At 36.4% G+C, this 17,176-nt stretch overlaps 1 protein-coding gene across 1 annotated transcript in view; it reads right to left on the bottom strand.

The window, feature by feature from the left end:
- ZNF280C (zinc finger protein 280C) overlaps positions 1–15,125 on the bottom strand; it is a 52,359-nt gene extending 37,234 nt beyond the window's left edge. Inside the window, exons 1-4 of the mRNA XM_045538014.1 lie at positions 15,039–15,125; positions 6,488–6,531; positions 6,319–6,365; positions 1,664–1,813 (exon numbers count right to left, since the gene is read on the bottom strand). Coding sequence (XP_045393970.1) covers positions 1,664–1,813; positions 6,319–6,349 — 181 coding nt within the window. The 5' untranslated portion in view covers positions 6,350–6,365; positions 6,488–6,531; positions 15,039–15,125. The remainder of the gene's footprint in view (positions 1–1,663; positions 1,814–6,318; positions 6,366–6,487; positions 6,532–15,038) is intronic.
- Between the last annotated feature and the right edge of the window lie 2,051 nt (positions 15,126–17,176).

The following is a 17,176-nucleotide window of genomic DNA, read 5'->3' on the forward strand; positions in this document are numbered from 1 at the left end:
TCTTCTAGGAGAAAAATCTGCTCAAACAACTTGATATTGTTTTCATTCAGGAAGTCAAGATAAGTATTTACTCAAATCATTAAAAAGCAGCTATTTCTACGTTTCGGTGGTTGTAGTTTACCAAACACAAGTTTTCTATTCCTTCCCATGGTAGTTCTACATAAACATTTAGCTCATGTTCCATATGCTAAAAATATTTTATGGCTTATACATAAAACACCAATAAAATCATTTTAAATTATGAGTTAACAATTTATAAAAGAAATACCACTGGGGCCAATTCCTTTTTTGATAGAATCACTTAAAACTAACACACATTATTTTAGTTGAGCACTGTTAACAGTCATTTACAATTAATATAAATCCAACTTGAATCTTAATTATCATGCTTTCAATAAAATGATTTGAGTGACAATTTTGAAATGTAACATTTCAGCATAAAAGTCATCACAGTGACTAGAAATAATTAAGAGAATACAATAGTCTGTTCCACTATCAACAATAAACGTGCCAAATATACCTAGTCCATTTCATAATTTAAGTGGCACTCCACTTAGCACCTCCCAATTTGCCACAGGAAATGATGCTGAGAATTTAATTGGCTAAATTATTCTACCTCTGATAAAATTGAATAGAAGCGCTATTCCAAGTTTAGAGTCAAGAGAAGGAAGAAGTAGGCTTTCAGAAAATTTAAAATTCATCTCTTAACCACACTATTACCCACTGCCATGGTAAATAAAGGAAACTGGTATGCTGGTTACATTCCTTGGTAAATTCTCCAGGCTTAAAAATAAATAAAATGGGAAAGGATCTGTTTCCTCTTTCTCACCTGAAATTCAGTATGTTGTCCCTTGCACTTTACATAATTTTGAGAGGACATTTTCACAAGTATCACCAGTATCTTCACTTTAACACTATAACAATATCAAGCCTAATTACTCTAACAGAAATCTAATAATCCACAAAGGTATGGGACATATTTTGCTAGAAATCCGTAAGGATTTAAGTGTGCCAACTGCCTGCACTGTCTAACTACAGTGGCTAAAGACCAAGACCTCCCTCTTTCATGAATATAAACAGTAGTTGCTAGTAATAGAAGTATAGCCAGAAGCTATAGCACATGTTGGTACACAGACCAGAGATTGTATAATCATGCAGTGCCTATTCATTTTGTAGTCATATATCAAGATGACACTTTGATGACACAGCTGCCTGGATGTGAGAACTCCCATAAGACATTAACACAAATTTATTTAGTATATTCTGATATTTTAAGCAAAGCATTCCAAACACTTCCTTTTCTGTACATCTGGGCTTAAGGGAGAAAAAGAATAAAAACTAACAAACAGATAAGCTACCTGGTTCCATTAAAAATTATGATTTCCAATCTCAGAAGGCCTACAATGCTGTTAGGTAATTGTAACCTCTAGTTAACTTAGTTATTTCCCTTTTCTCATATCTGATGCTTTTACCTCTTACGTCCTTACTCCAGTTCCCAACTATATCCCCACCCTGATTCTCACAAGTTCTTATTGTCCTTTATCCTCCCTTTACCTCCAATACTTACAGAAGGACAAGGACATCAAAGACCTAGAAGATGGCCCAGAGGTCTTTCCATTAGAAACAACCATCTTATGAAACTTTGCTGAAAGTAAATGCTTACTTGAAATGGCAGGTTTTGAACTTAATATTTCTCCAACAAAGATCAGTTCGTCATCATCATCTTCATGCTTAATTTCTTCTGTTTTCTTCTGCCATGGTTCTAGCTCTTCTTCTTCACATTCCATAAAGAGTTCTGCCATTTTGGGATTACCTAATTTTCAAAAGGAGAGAAACAAACCTTATTTTCAAGAAGAAAAATACTTTTTGGCAATACGTAGTATATTTAAGATGTACTCTAATAGCCCTAATGGCAATTACGGAATTGATATTTGTAGTCAGTACATGGTAGCAAAGAACTCAGAACTCAATCTCTAAGATCTAAACCAGTTTTACTAGCTAGCTAAAGAAGGACAGCAGTTGTGTACAGCGGCCAATAAATTTTAGGATTAAGTACAAAGTGAGTTTCAGTTATATGACCAGAATATAATTACATCTACAAAAAGGATTGTATCCATTATCTGATAAAAACCCCACCTGTATTAACAAAAGGGAGATAAACTAAGAATGAGAGGCAATAGGTAAGAGATATACTAAAAAAACTGAACCAGATTCAGGTATATTAGGCACAGAGCAAAGCAGGGATGATGTGCTAGACTGAAAATAGGCAAATTAAGTGAAGCTTATTCCATTCCAGGGCAGATCAGAAACTTCTCACCTGAAGAAATTAAGTAAAGAGCATACTATGAATATCACCAGTTTACAAGTTCTCACCAAACACAGAGCTGCTAGGGAACACTTCAGTGCCTCACTTTTTTTTTTATTCTTATTTCAGCATATTGTGGGGGTACAAAAATTTAGGTTACATATGTTGCCCTTGTCCCCCCACCCCCCGAGTCAGAGTTTCAAACGTGTTCATCTCCTAGGCAGTGCACATTGCACTCATTATGTATGTATACACTCCACCCCTCCCCCACCCACATCTGCCCGACACCCGATCAATGTTATTCCTAAATGTGCTCTTAGGTGATGATCAGGGAAACCAATTTGATGGTGAGTACATGTGGTGCTTATTTTTCCATTCTTGGGATACTTCACTTAGTAGAATGGGTTCCAACTCTTTCCAAGAAAAGACAAGAGGTGCTATATCACCATTGTTTCTTATAGCTGAGTAGTACTCCATGGTATACATATACTACATTTTATAAATCCATTCATGTATTGATGGGCACTTGGGTTGTTTCCACATGTTTGCAATTGTGAATTGTGCTGCCATAAACATTCGGGTGCAGATATCTTTGTTATAGAATGACTTTTGTTCTTTTGGGTAGCTGCCTAATAACGGGATTGCTGGATCAAATGGTAGGTTTACTTGTATCTGTTTAAGGTATCTCCATATTGCTTTCCACAGAGGTTACACTAGTTTGCAGTCCCACCAGCAGTGTATGAGTGTTCCTGTCTCTCCGCATCCACGTCAACATTTGTTGTTATGGGACTTTTTGATAAAGGCCATTCTCACTGGAGTTAAGTGATATCTCATTGTGGCTTTGATTTGCATTTCCCTGATGATTAGAGATATTGAGCATTTTTTCATATGTTTCTTGGCCATTCTTCAATAAATGGTGCTGGGAAATTGGATAGCCACAGGTAGAAGACTGAAACAGGACCCACACCTTTCACCTCTCACAAAAATCAAATCACGGTGGATAACAGACTTAAACCTTAGGAGTGAAACTACTAGAATTCCAGAAGAAAATGTGGGAAAGACTCTTATAGACATTGGCCTAGGCAAAGAATTTATGAAGAAGACCCCAAAGGCAATCACAGCAACAACAAAAATAAATAAATGGGACTTGATTAAATTAAAAAGCTTCTGCACAGCCAAAGAAACTGTACGAGAGTAAACAGACAACCTACAGAATGGGAAAAAATTTTTGCATGCTACACATCCGATAAAGGACTGATAACTAGATTCTATTTAGAACTCAGGAAAATCAGCAAGAAAAAAATCAAACAACCCTATCAAAAAGGGGACAAAGGACATGAACAGAAATTTTTCAAAAGAAGACAGAAGAATGGCCAACAAACATATGAAAAAGTGCCTCACTCTTAAATGTGGATGAATCACCAATGAGCACCAGAAATTTGAGGAAAACCTCCAATGTTAAATATCAAAGCAATAAAACAGACCAAAAGATATTAAAGAAAACAGAAATAATACAGTTGAGCAGGAGAATATTTAGGATCTTTAGAGAGATAAGATTATAAAAAGTAACATTCAGAAAATAAAAAGACTAAAATCAAGACAGCCAAAATTCAGTTAAAAAGCAACCAAATGCCAAAGTTGAGGAAATATGGAACTAAAAGATAAAAAAAATTAAATCAAGAAGACAAGATTGTTAGAAAAATCAATTTCAAAGGTACAACATTCACCTAATAAACGCTATAGAGAATAGAGAAAAAGGAGAGGGGAGGTAATCAAAGGAAGATTAAAAAAAAATTCCCTGTTCTAAAGGACATAAATCTCCGGAATGAAAGGGCCCACTAGCACCCAGCACAATGATCAAGAAAAAAAAAACCTACAATAGAGAGATATATCACAAAATCTGAGAATGTTGGAAATAAAGAGAATATCCTAAAATCGAGGTGGAGGAGGAAGAAAGTTAAAATAATGCTTATAAAAGTCTTAGTAAAAGTAATTTTCAGTTTAGAATTCTACACTCAACCAATCTTTTCATCAAGCACGAGGTACATATTCTTTCATCAAGAATAAAAACCAGCAATATCATACAAAATTTATTTCCTCTTCACCCTTTCTTTCTCAGGAAGAATCCACCAAAATACAAGACTCAATCAAGGAGGAAGACGCAGGATGCAGAAAACATGACATTCAACACAATATAATTTTTACATATACAGGATCTCCTTTCCCTCCTTCTCTCCCTTCAAGAAACTGTGGTTATACAACTTAAAGCCTTTCCAGATTGCTTGACTTTAAACAACTGTGTGTGTATTGTTTTGGTTAGAAAGAAGTATTTACAGAGACCTAAACTAAAATCATAGCAATGGGGTAGATATAAGTGGTGGAGTGAGATGTGGATGGAGGGACAACCAAAAAAGAAATAAATCCAAACAAAACAAAACAACTTCAGGGTTCTAGCTTAGACAATACCATCTTTGTCTTTTAAATGCAGTCATTTCTAAAAGTAATTTTATTATATTACAATAATGCCATTTCTACTTTTTACTCAAAACTAAGACCATACTTTAGCATGGTGTTAAAAGGCACTACTTGAAAACAATGATTTGGGTATAGCATACATAACAAAAACATCTTGACAAACTGATGCCATTTTAAAAAATGTTAATTTAATTTCCCTTTCTATACAGGTATGCCACAAACCATTTCTTAGCATAATGTTGCTTAATGTTTAGCAGTCCACCTACCAAAAAACCAAGTAAACCAAACCTCCCAACAAAAAACCTTCTCATCTTCCCAAATGTAACCAATATTATTAACTGATCCCCTTCTTTTCTAAACAATACCTCAAAAAATATCATATAAAACATTCTAAATCAATTAAAAACATAATTCATAGTTTAGCATTTGCATATTTTGAATACTTGAAAACACCATCCTCAATGTGTCCCTCGAAGCCCTCATTCATACTGCTTCTTCCACTTAGAATATCCTTTCTCCTTATACTGTCCACATCATGGAGTACAGTGGAAAGAGCATGGACTTGATGTCAAATTGAATAGTTCAAATCCTCATCGTACCATTTCTAATCATGTGTCTCTGAAGAAATTACTTAAACCTATTTCCTCACCTCTAACATGAGTACAATAGGTACAATAATAGAAGTGGTAACACAGATTCAGGAAAATGCCATATAAAGTATCTAACTTCAAGCAAATATCCAACAAAATATTCATTCCCTGCCCCTTTCCAATCTTAGTTCAATTATAACTTCCTCAATAAACCATCAGACCTATTTTTCTTTCACTTCTTACTGCATTGACAGTCTATACTACGCTATTCAAGATTTACTATCTATGATTTCAAACTGCTTACTATTTCTTCATGTGTCTTAAACTAACTCCTAAGTAAGCTCCTTGGCAGTGAAGAATGTATTTTCTTCTTCCTTTGTATTTCTTCCTACACACAGTAGTCTACTGGATATGTAGCAGGCACTTAACATATGATAATTCTATGTACCAAGAAACTAGGCAGTCAGGCAATGCCAAATTTAAAGAAATGAGAGAGACCCACATATACTGTTAACTAAAAAATTACTTGTATTAATGTTGATACCATGTGGACACATAGGTCTTCCTTATTCTTTTTAATTAGGTACTACCATTGTCAATATAGCCAAGTTGAACAAAAATTTTTAAAAGGTACATAATAGCATATATAGTATGATCTTATGTATAAATAATTTTTTTGTCTATGCATAGAAAAAGTTTGTGATTATGTAGACCAAACCTACAAGAGTAGTTATCTCCAGGGATGAGGAGAAAACATTTCATTTCTACTTTACTGACATTTTTACTGTATATTGTTTGTTTTTTTTATTATGAGTATACATTAATAAATTTAGGTATTTCTGTTTTTAAGAAAATGTGCCCACTTCTATCTCTAACCTTTCCTCTTGAAGAAAAATTATCAGTACAAAAGCCATGCATATTAGTATCAACTGCGGCAGCAGTACTTACTTTTTGGTTGGAGAGGGTTGTTGTCATCCATCAAGTTGCAGGATCACCTAAGTATCAACAAATGACATCTATCAATTTTTTGAGTCACTTTAAGTAACACCAAATATTGAAACATGAAACTTGGGATCCAGAAATTTTTGGATATAATTTTGATCTCCAGTAAACTTACCATGTAACTCCAGACAAGATAATAAGTTGAGTCTGTTTTCCACCCTATAAAATAAAGACATCCGCTATTAGTGTGGATTTTGTTAAATTAAATACACAGATTTTATCTTTTTCTTCTATAAAAAGCTCATCTTTTGAATTTGATATGTTTGATATACACATGTAACTAACTTTACATAATTATTTCATTCCTGAATGAATGCAAATTTAGTAAATAAAATGTTAAATGTATGAAGGAAGCATTTACTACTCGAAAAAATCTGATGAATTATTAAATTACAAATAAATTTTAAAAGGCATCTTTATGTAAAAATGTAATGTATCTCTTTTAGTAAATCTGAATTTTGGAATGCGAAGTGACATTACTCTTTAATATTACCTATTCTTCACATTTCAGAAATACGTTATTATTGTAAGAAAACACACACATTTATACTTTTAGTTTTTTTTTTAAATCAACTGTAACTGAAAAGCAACAGAAAATTTCTTAGATAAAATTCATCATATCTTAATTCATTAAAAAATACTCATTGTCTTCTTGCTCAACTTAATGTGCTCAATTCTAGGGAAAAAGACAAAGATAAATGAGGCATAGGCCTTGGCTTCAGAAGTTTACAATCTAATATGTCACTGGTTGTTTAGGCTTTTAAAAAATCTGTTACGAGTAATCACTCTATGGTTTTCCCCATGTACATGTTAAAAAAGCTGTTATATTAAATATTATCAAAAAACATTTCAATTGCTTTATTTTAAACAGGAATTTGTATTCTGAGTTCTCATGTATATACCATATATTCTACATACAAAATAAACACTATTAAAAAACTATTTAGGTTATAAAACAAAAAGGGTCAAAATTAGACATCAAAAATCTAAAGTAGGATATACAGAGCTAATTCAGTCTAATTATTCCCAGAGAGACAGAAGCAAACTTTCCTGAATTCCAAATTATTTGGACTCAATTAGCCCAAAGGAAAAAAATTACTTTAATTCCACAAGAAGTTACTGGTATAAATGTTAGTTAGCGCTTGTCCCTAAACTAGAATTAAGGTAATACATATGTCAAGTAGACAAATACATGACAATTCTTGCTCACCATTAAGGATCTGCTGCTACCAAGAACACAGAATATTTTTTGAGTCACAACTGTACAATCTGTGATACTCATATAACAACAAAAAAAATTGTTTTAGAGACAGGGTCTTGCTATGTTGCCCAGGCTGGAGTTCGGTGGCTATTCACAGGCATGATCATAACATACTACAGCCTTGAACTCCTGGGCTCAAGCAATCCTCCCACCTCAGCCTCTGAAGTAGCTAGGACTACAGCATACAAGCCACCATACCTGTCTCTTCTATTAAATGATCATATAAAATATTTATTGGCACAAACATCCTAAAATGAGCAATAAATGTAAAAGTCGTCTACATAAACAAGTCATATCCACTGCCTATGGCTATATAGGTGGCTTTTGAGGCCCACAGCAGTCACCAAGGAGCCTCAGTTGGTACATTCATGAACACTTTAAAAAGTCAGAAAGCCTTGGATGCCATTAGAAACATAACTTCAGTCTAGAGCTGTGCTATCCAACGAGGTAACCACTAGCCACATGTGGCTACTTTTATTTAATTAACAATAAAAATTCAGGCCGGGCGCGGTGGCTCACGCCTGTAATCCTAGCACTCTGGGAGGCCGAGGCGGGTGGATCGCTCCAGGTCAGGAGTTCGAGACCAGCCTGAGCGAGACCCCATCTCTACTAAAAATAGAAATAAATTATCTGGACAACTAAAAATATATATAGAAAAAATTAGCCGGGCATGGTGGCGCATGCCTGCAGTCCCAGCTACTCGGGAGGCTGAGGCAGGAGGATCACTTAAGCCCAGGAGTTTGAGGTTGCTGTGAGCTAGGTTGATGCCACGGCACTCACTCTAGCCCGGGCAACAAAGTGAGACTCTGTCTCTAAATAAATACATACATACATACATACATACATACATAAATAAATAAATAAATATTCAGCTCCTCAGTTATTCTAGCCACATTTCAAGTGCTCAAAAGCCACAAGTGGCTAGTGGCTACTATATCGGATGATGCAGCTACAGAACATTTCTACTGGACAAAACAAATCTAAAGACTATCATATTTAGTTCCAGTTTAAAAAACAAATAGACAAATAAATTTCATGGATTCCTTTGGGGAAGGATTGGAACCCTCCAAAACTATCACCACAAGAAAACCCTCAAGTCACCACTTCAGAGTTTTGGTGGCAAGGGAAGGAATTGTATGGGGGATTAAGTCAGCTGTCATAGAAATGGACTATCCGGCAAAGACATGCAGTAGGGATCTTAGAGCTCCTGTAATATTAGTAGTGAACTTCAAAGGGTCTCTAGGTTCTGCAACTCAGAGTTGGCATCAAAACAGGCAAAAAAAGGAAAAGAACTCTATTTCAGCTATTTATTCAGGTGGAGATACTTGCCCATGTTTAAATACACTGTTCCTACAGGAGAAAATGAATTCCAACTAAGTGACTAATGAAACACTTCTTAAACACAACCCATTCACTTTTTGGAGACTGCCTGTATAAATAATTATTATTACTATTTAGTTATATTTTGGTTTCAGCTTTTATATATTTAAAATTTAACCATCTTTTAAAAGAGCTTGTTCTACAAAAAAAATTAAAAAATGATGGATTAACATAGTTAAAATGGTAAAGTGTATGTGTATTTTACCACAATCAAAAATATTTAAAAAATTAATCGATCCTATTTTGTACTCACTAGGATAATCAAAAGACAGATAATAACAAGTGTTGGCAAGGATGTAGAGAAATTGGAACCCTCAAACACTGTTGGTGAGAATGTGAAATGGTGCAGCCACGTGAAAAACACTTTGGCAGTTCCTCACGAAGTTAAACACAGAGTTGCCATGTGATCCAGCAATTCCACTCTTACAGACAGAGACAATTGAAAACACATGTCCACACAAAAATTTGTACACAAATATTCATACCAGCATTATTCATAATAGCCAAAAAGCAAAAACAACCCAAATACCCACCAATTCAAGAATGGATAAACAAAATGTGATATACCCATAAAATGGAATAATATTTAGCAATAAAAAGGAATGAAGCACTGATACATGCTACAATATGGGTGGGCCTTGAGAATATTATACTAAATGAAAGATGTCAGTCAAAAAGACAACATATTGTATTTCATTTATATGAAATGTCCAGAAATGGCAAATCTATAGACAGAAAGTAGAGTAGTGGCTGCTTATGGCTGGGAGGGTTGTGGGGGAATGACCACTAATGGGTACAGGGTTTCTTACTGGAGTGATGAAAACATTCTAAAATTAACTGTGATGGTTGCACAACTCTGTGAATATACTAAAGCCATTCAATTGTGCACTTTAAATGGGTAAATTGTATGCTATGTGAATTGTATCTCAATAAAGCCATCAAGAAAATAGTAAGCTAGTAGAATACAAGCCTGGGAGTGACAGTCACTTTGTGGAAAAAAGAGTACCTAATAAAGAACCCAATAAAGAGGATAGCAAAGCCATAAGATTCTGGGGTGGAGAAAGAAAAAGGGTAGGGTAGAGAGACATTCAAGTCCTGATGATACCATTTAAATACCTGAAGCTAGTCATACTTGAAGCAAATTATCCATTACAGCTTTTCAGTTGAGAGGAAAAAATTATTCATTTTTGGTTTATCCTACTCTGAGCTAGGTTTCTGGCACTTCTATTCAAGAGTAATAATAAACTCACCAATGGATTACCTCAACATTTTCCAAACCAGGGTCAACAGACCTCTAGGGAAAGTATACATATTCCAGATGGCACAAGAGAGCTCTATAATATAATTCTGTATTTTTGTTTTGCTGTCTATCTAAAAAATTAACATGAACATACTCTGGGCATCATCTGGATGACCACCTAATAACTAAGCTTGGCTACATAATTTTAGTACTCATGTTTCTGTTTGTATTTACAACTGCATTGTCACCAAGTACTATCATTTTTATTGCTGTGGCTTATTAGCAGAGAGAAAATATCTAAATGATACATATGCACTAAATGAAGGGTAAATGACAATATGGTTAGCTATAGAAATGAAGGCATTAAAAAGGGTTCAAATAGAAAAATCTTGACATTATTTATATAGGTATGAATTGTAGGTATGAAAACTCAATAGAAGTAGGCAGTGACTTTGCTTCAGCAAAATATATTATTCATTCAATATATTAAGTTAATTCAAATAGCATTGGTTGGTTTTGTAGTCTCACTTGATTGCTTTGTTGTACAATTGTGTAAGAACTCAGAATATTTTAAACATTTTAAGTATGGGGGTGTCTATGAAAATGTTTTTCTTATAACAGGAAGTGATTGGTACAGTACTCAAATCCAAGAAACACCAGTAATATACCTTGGTTCCTTAGAAAATTTCACTGGCATCTAAACAATTCACCCTCAAACCAGGTTTTAGGAACAAATCACATACAATTCAAAAAGCAACAGAGACTCCCCATCTTTTCTGTCTAAGAACTTTTTATATTGTGAAAATTATATATTTTTTGAAAGCTTGAACACATGAAGTCTAAGTACATTTTGAGAAGATAACTTTACTATTTTCCTCCTAATTTATTTGTTTTCAGTTTTTGTCTCTGAATTTCAATCTTCATCTATTTGTAGAAAATAGTTTACATTAAGATTTAAAATTCATTACCATAACACTTTACAAAGTTTGCCTACATTTTAAAATATTTTCTCTTATGTTAGTTTCTGGGAGGGGGAGCACTCTAATAAAATTTGCTTTTTACCAAGTAATTTTATATTATATTCAGGGTAAAGACTTTCTAGGCATATGATTTTATTATAATTCATATGTAGATGACATAACCTGGGGAAAAGACTAATACATAATTACTGGCCTTTCAAAGCCAATCTGTACAGTAAATATATAAGTTTCATAAGATATGCTGTAATTCCTAAAGTAACCCCAGGAAGTATATATTATTAATGCATAATATATCATTAATATATATTATTAATTAATTAACATTTTATAGGAGTAAAACTATCCACCAGGGAAAATGTCAAGTAAGTTCAATGATGGGAACACTGGACATAGGGACTGAAATTTGAGTGGGAACTTCTGCCCTATCACGTCCTGTTCGCTAAACCTATGGGAAGATTAATCAACCTCCTTGAGCCTTACTTTCTATCTGCAAAATAAAAACAGTAATACTTTCCTTACAGCACTACTGTGAAGATTAAATAAATAAAATACACGAAATATTCTTATACAGGACTTTGTAGTATTTTGCTTAACTGCTCCTTTAAAAAAAATTTTTTTTACACAACTATCATTGTATAAAAACAACTTCTTTACCTGAAGTCATACTACAAGTTGATGAGTACAAGTACTAAAAAGAAAACAAAATTCTACTTCACATATAGAACTCAATTAAAATACTATCACAAATAAACTACATCAGATCAGTAGTTCTCAAATTCCTTTGTCTCAGGACCTCTTTTCATTCTTAAAACTTACTGAGGATCCTACTGAGCTTTATGTTTATGTGGATTATACTTATTGATACCATATTGGAATCTGAAACCCAGAAAGATTTTAAATATGTATTCATTTATTCAAGATAAAACCATTACACGTTAAATATAAATACTTTTAATGAAAATAAACTATTTTCTAAAAAACAAAAAATCTAGTGCAAAGAGTAACAATGATTTACATTTCCTCAAATGCCTTTAATATTTGTCTTAAGACAGCTGGATTCTCTTTATCAGTCTCTGAAAAAAATACTGTATGATCTCACTTATACGTGGAAAAGAGTTGATCTCATAAAAACAGAGAATAGAAAAGTGGTTACCAGAGGCTGGGGGGAGGGAGGAACAGAAGAGACAGGAAAGGGAAGATGTTGATCAAAGAGTACAAAGTTTTGGTACAAATGGAGAAATAAGTTTTAGTTATTTATTGCCCTACAAAGTGACCACAGGCAATAATAATGTATTATTTCAAACTTGCTAAAAGAGATTTTTAATGTTCTCACCACAACAAAATGATCAATTGGTAAAATGATGTATATATTAATTAGCCTGATTGAATCTTTCTATAATGCATACATAGATCAAAACATCATTGTATTCCATAAATATACACAATTATCAGATGTCAATTAAAAATAAAAATTAAGAAAGGAAACTGAAAAAAATGAAAAAAAAAAAAAAGAAAAGAAAAGAAAGAGGAACACTCCCTAAAAGAAGACCACTTTGCAAAGAATGAATCAAAAAGGCCCAGACAAAGATTATAATTTCAGGAATCATTTCTATAGTTCTTTACTAGAGAAGTTTCTCTGAACTTGTAGAGCACTGGGGGAAAAAGTCTAGACATACATTTTTGATCAAAATTACTGAATAAATCAAATCTTCCTGAATCATTACTTGGAACAACCTGACTGAAAACCCAGCATTTTTAAGTTTTTCTGAGGCAGAAGATACAGAAAAAATTTAGAGTTATATATCTAATCAGTGAACATAAGTGATAAATATTTCTGATCTTTGAAAAGTGACTTTTGAATAACAAAATGTTTTCAATATAAATTTCCAATATCCTGTTATTTAAAGCTGTAAATTACCTTCTATTTACAAAAATTGCTATTCTCTTTTGGTATTTCACCTGCCCACTTCATTAAAACACCAGCAAATAAATTCTTGGTATAGTTCTAAACATCGTGTTGAATAAAGAAAAGAAAACAAGCAGGAGAAAAGGAAGGTACAGAACTGTATATCCCATTTCCCTTACTCTTTTCTCCCCTACTAAACGACACAATGCTGAGTAGTAAAATACTAGACCAAAAAAAGCCAAACTGGAGCAAAAAAAAAAAAATCTAACTTGGGAAAACAGGTTGGACAGGAAAAGCTGAGATTTGGAGTTCTTCAACATCAGAACTTTTTCAATAGGCCATTCTTCAACTTTTCAACATGCTTGGAAATGTTAAGTAATAAAAAGTTGAAAAAATATGAAGTCTTAAAATAAAAATATAAAGAAAAAGGGAATTGAATAATATTTCTTAAAATTTTTAAGTGAGCCTCCTCATGGGTTATTTATCTTTACCACCTCACGCCCATAAAAAGTGGCATATAATATAGTGAACTGAGCATTGGATGTGGGTCGGAAAACCTAGGTTGAAAAATTGGTTCTAACACTTCCTAGGCACATGACCTCCATAAAGTTCTCCCCTTGAGTCTGTTTCCTCACCTCAGAACAGTTCTACCAACACCTCACAGACCATCTCAAAAGGGGTGATTATCACTGAAATATACAAATGCAAGATACAATTATAGTGGAATTTGTGTTTATGTTAAAACAAAGGTACACAGCCTTAACATAGTTTTATAAGCAAACCAGTGCCTTCATAGTCTCAGTAAAGTTTCTGCTTAAGGAGACCGTTTGAGTTTGCACAGTAACTAACTCCCAAACCAGGACACCTCACGAATTCTAAGGAGGCTTTTGTAGTCTAAAACTCTACTTCTAGGTTTCAATTTTACGTTTAACGGCACTAAAAGACATTAAATCTCGTAGTCCAAACCTGAAAACAATAAAGCCAAAAATTCAGGCTCACAGATTAAGAAAAACAAAAACCCAAAATTTAATCTTTTCAAACAAAGAGAATCCCTTGGATGAAGGTCTCCCATGCCAGCAGATGCTGGTTCAGTTGACATTTTCCTCTCAAATTTTTCCTTAAAAAGCATTAAAACTTGAGATAAATTGAAAGGAACTCCCTCCATCTCCAGAGCAGGAAAAACCTCAGAACGGGATGATTTTTTCCGTCTCATTAAGTAAAACCTGCAAAGCTCACTGTTAGAAAACAGTATATCTAACTCCACGTTTCTCCTTAGGGCTCTTATCCTCTAGACAATAACGGAATGGAGCACGATTTCTGACAGAGAAGGGAAGTCCCTTTGGTAGCGAACAAGGGTGTGCGCGTGGTAACCTATGGGCGGGGGCTTGGGCAGAAGGAAGGGGACACAGAATCCCTTATGCCTTAAAGTTCGAAACCCCCTCTAGTCTCTTTTGGTATGACTGAAGAGACTTGGGGGTGGGCGGGTCTCCGTCAGACATCAGCATCAAACGTACAAAAGACCAAAGGGAGTTGCCTCTAGAAAGAAAAGCCAAAACCGGACTGGGGACGGACTCATAGGCCTCGGGAGGTGAGAAGTCGGCCGCTGAGGCAGCGATGGCCCGCGCGGCCACTGCCCGCGGAGCAGCGGGCCGCCAAATCCCACAGCCAAGCGGCTACCTTTCCGCGATCCCTCCCCCTTCAGGGCCGGCGCAAAATGGTGGCCCACCAACTGCCGCGCCGCCAAGCCTGTCCCCTCCCCCGCGCTCCGGTCGAGACTGACGACCCGCGCGGGCATCGAGAGCCTCAGCCGTGGCTGCCCTCAGAGCAAGGCGGCCACGGCCGCGCGGGAGAGCCGCTGCCTGCTTCCGCGCGGCACAGGCGGGGGCGGGGTACACTTACCGAGAGCAGAGCAGATCAGCCTGACCGGGGATCGGACGATGAGGAGGATGAGGAGAAGGTGGTGGAGGACGAAGAGGAGGAGGAGGAGGAGGAGGAGGAGGAGAAGGAGAAGGAGAAGGAGAAGGAGAAGGAGGAAGAGGAGGAGGAGGAGGAGGAGGTGGAGGAGGGGGAAAGGGAGGAGAGCGAAAACGCCGCGTTACCGCCTCAGCAACACGGACTGCAGCAGAGACTCCCGGCGCGGAATGAGCGCCTCAGCCCGAGGTTGGGATTTATAACTACGCGCGTTGCCTCATGGGTAGACGCCGGCTCCACCCTCCCCGAACATCCGGGTACCCTTTCTGACTGACCGTGTTTGGCGGGCGTTGACATGTGCAACAGTTGCAAACCCTCGAAGGCAGCAGCTCGCTGGCTGTGGGCGGTGTCTGTCCGTTGGCCGCGGGCTGCGGACAAAGGCCGCGGAAAAGGGCGAGAGACCAATGCAGATGCAGATCTACTCAGCGAACCATACACTTAACCCCATGTTGCAATTCTGAAAGCGTGGCTGTACATTTTATCTGACCACATGGAAATGTGAGTTCTGTGTTCTCCCTGTGTGTAAAGGCTAAAGGCACCAGCTTAAAAATACATATTACTTATAAAAACCTGTTCCCGAGGCACTTCTCACCTTTTATCAGATAACCGAAAGAAATATAAATGCAGTTATTAATTTCACCGCATTTGTTTTAAATGTACGGTTTTGCTTGCGTCTCTCTGTTATTCCTAATTCTGTAATAGTTACAAAAATGTAAAGAAAAAACACAAGAGAAACATTGCCAAAATACTGCACATTTTTTAAACGTTGTGTTTTGAACTGTAAAGGTTTCTCCCCAAGTTTCTCCACAAGGTCTATGGCACAACTGCTTTCTCTCTCAAGAGTTACCTAAACTTAAAATCTTGCCTGGCGCGTTCCTTAACACACACATAAAAGTCCAGTCACTGAATCCTACCCAATGTTTCCTACTTGAGCTAGTTTCTTCTTTCTCGTCTATAGCTTCTGACCCCGAAAACAAGCTTTACAGGAAAAGACGGCGAGTCAAAATAACAAACATAAAAGTTTAAAGTTCCAAAATCTTGGAGCATTCATAGTTGGTCCCCACTTCCAGACAGGCTAATAAGAAAGCCCACATACCTGCTTTGGTGCTGGGAGGAAATTGAAAACTAGCAAATCTATAGCCTGCAAGACTCTGGCACCAGTGGGATATTTAAAACTCGCAACTCTCCAACCTGCCCTCCATTTCTTTCGGCACACGTGGGAAGTTTAAAATTTGCAAATCTGGTCCGGCGTGGTGGCTCACGCCTGTAATCCTACACTCTGGGAGGCCGAGGCGGGTGGATCGTTTGTGCTCAGAAGTTCGAGACGACCCTGAGTAAGAGCGAGACCCCCGTCTCAACTACAAATAGAAAAAAATTAGCCAAACAACTAAAATATATTCAAAAAATTGTCCGGGCATGGTGGCACATACATGTAGTCCCAGCTACCTGGGAGGCTGAGGCAGGAGGCTCGCTTGAGCCCACGAGTTTGGGGTTGCTGTGAGCTAGGCTGATGCTGCGGCACTCTAGCCCAGGCAACAGAGTGACTCTGGCTCAAAAAACAAAACAAGGCGGGGGGGGGGGGGGAGTAAAAAAAAACCAACAAAACAAAACAAAAAACAAATAAAATTTGCAAATCTACAGCCCGTGCTGGGGGGAAGTTTTCCCTAGTCCCACCCCCAGACACTGTAAAGGCCCATAAGACTCCTTCTGCCACTTTCAAGCTGTTTGCAGCACCCTTCCCACCTGCACCCGGTTCCCTAGGTACCAAAATTTCTCTCAAATTCTCTTAGTGTCATGAGCCTCCACATCTGACCTAAAATTAGGAGGGGGGGAAAGTCAATCTGCCTCAGTAGGATGAGCAGAAAACGCTTATACACCAAGCTTCCAATCTAATTTATTTTTTTTCATGAAAAATATAACTGCCAAGAAGACCAGAAAATTCTGGTCAGTAAATTTTCTGTTAAAATTAAAGCTACATGAGAAGGCAAATCATAATTAAAAGGATGTCTGGTGAGAATGGAATCAGCACATGGAAATTGTTTGAATGATTTTGACTGCTCTGTTCT

This window comes from Lemur catta, chromosome X (genome assembly GCF_020740605.2).
Source record: "Lemur catta isolate mLemCat1 chromosome X, mLemCat1.pri, whole genome shotgun sequence".
Taxonomy (NCBI): domain Eukaryota; kingdom Metazoa; phylum Chordata; class Mammalia; order Primates; family Lemuridae; genus Lemur; species Lemur catta.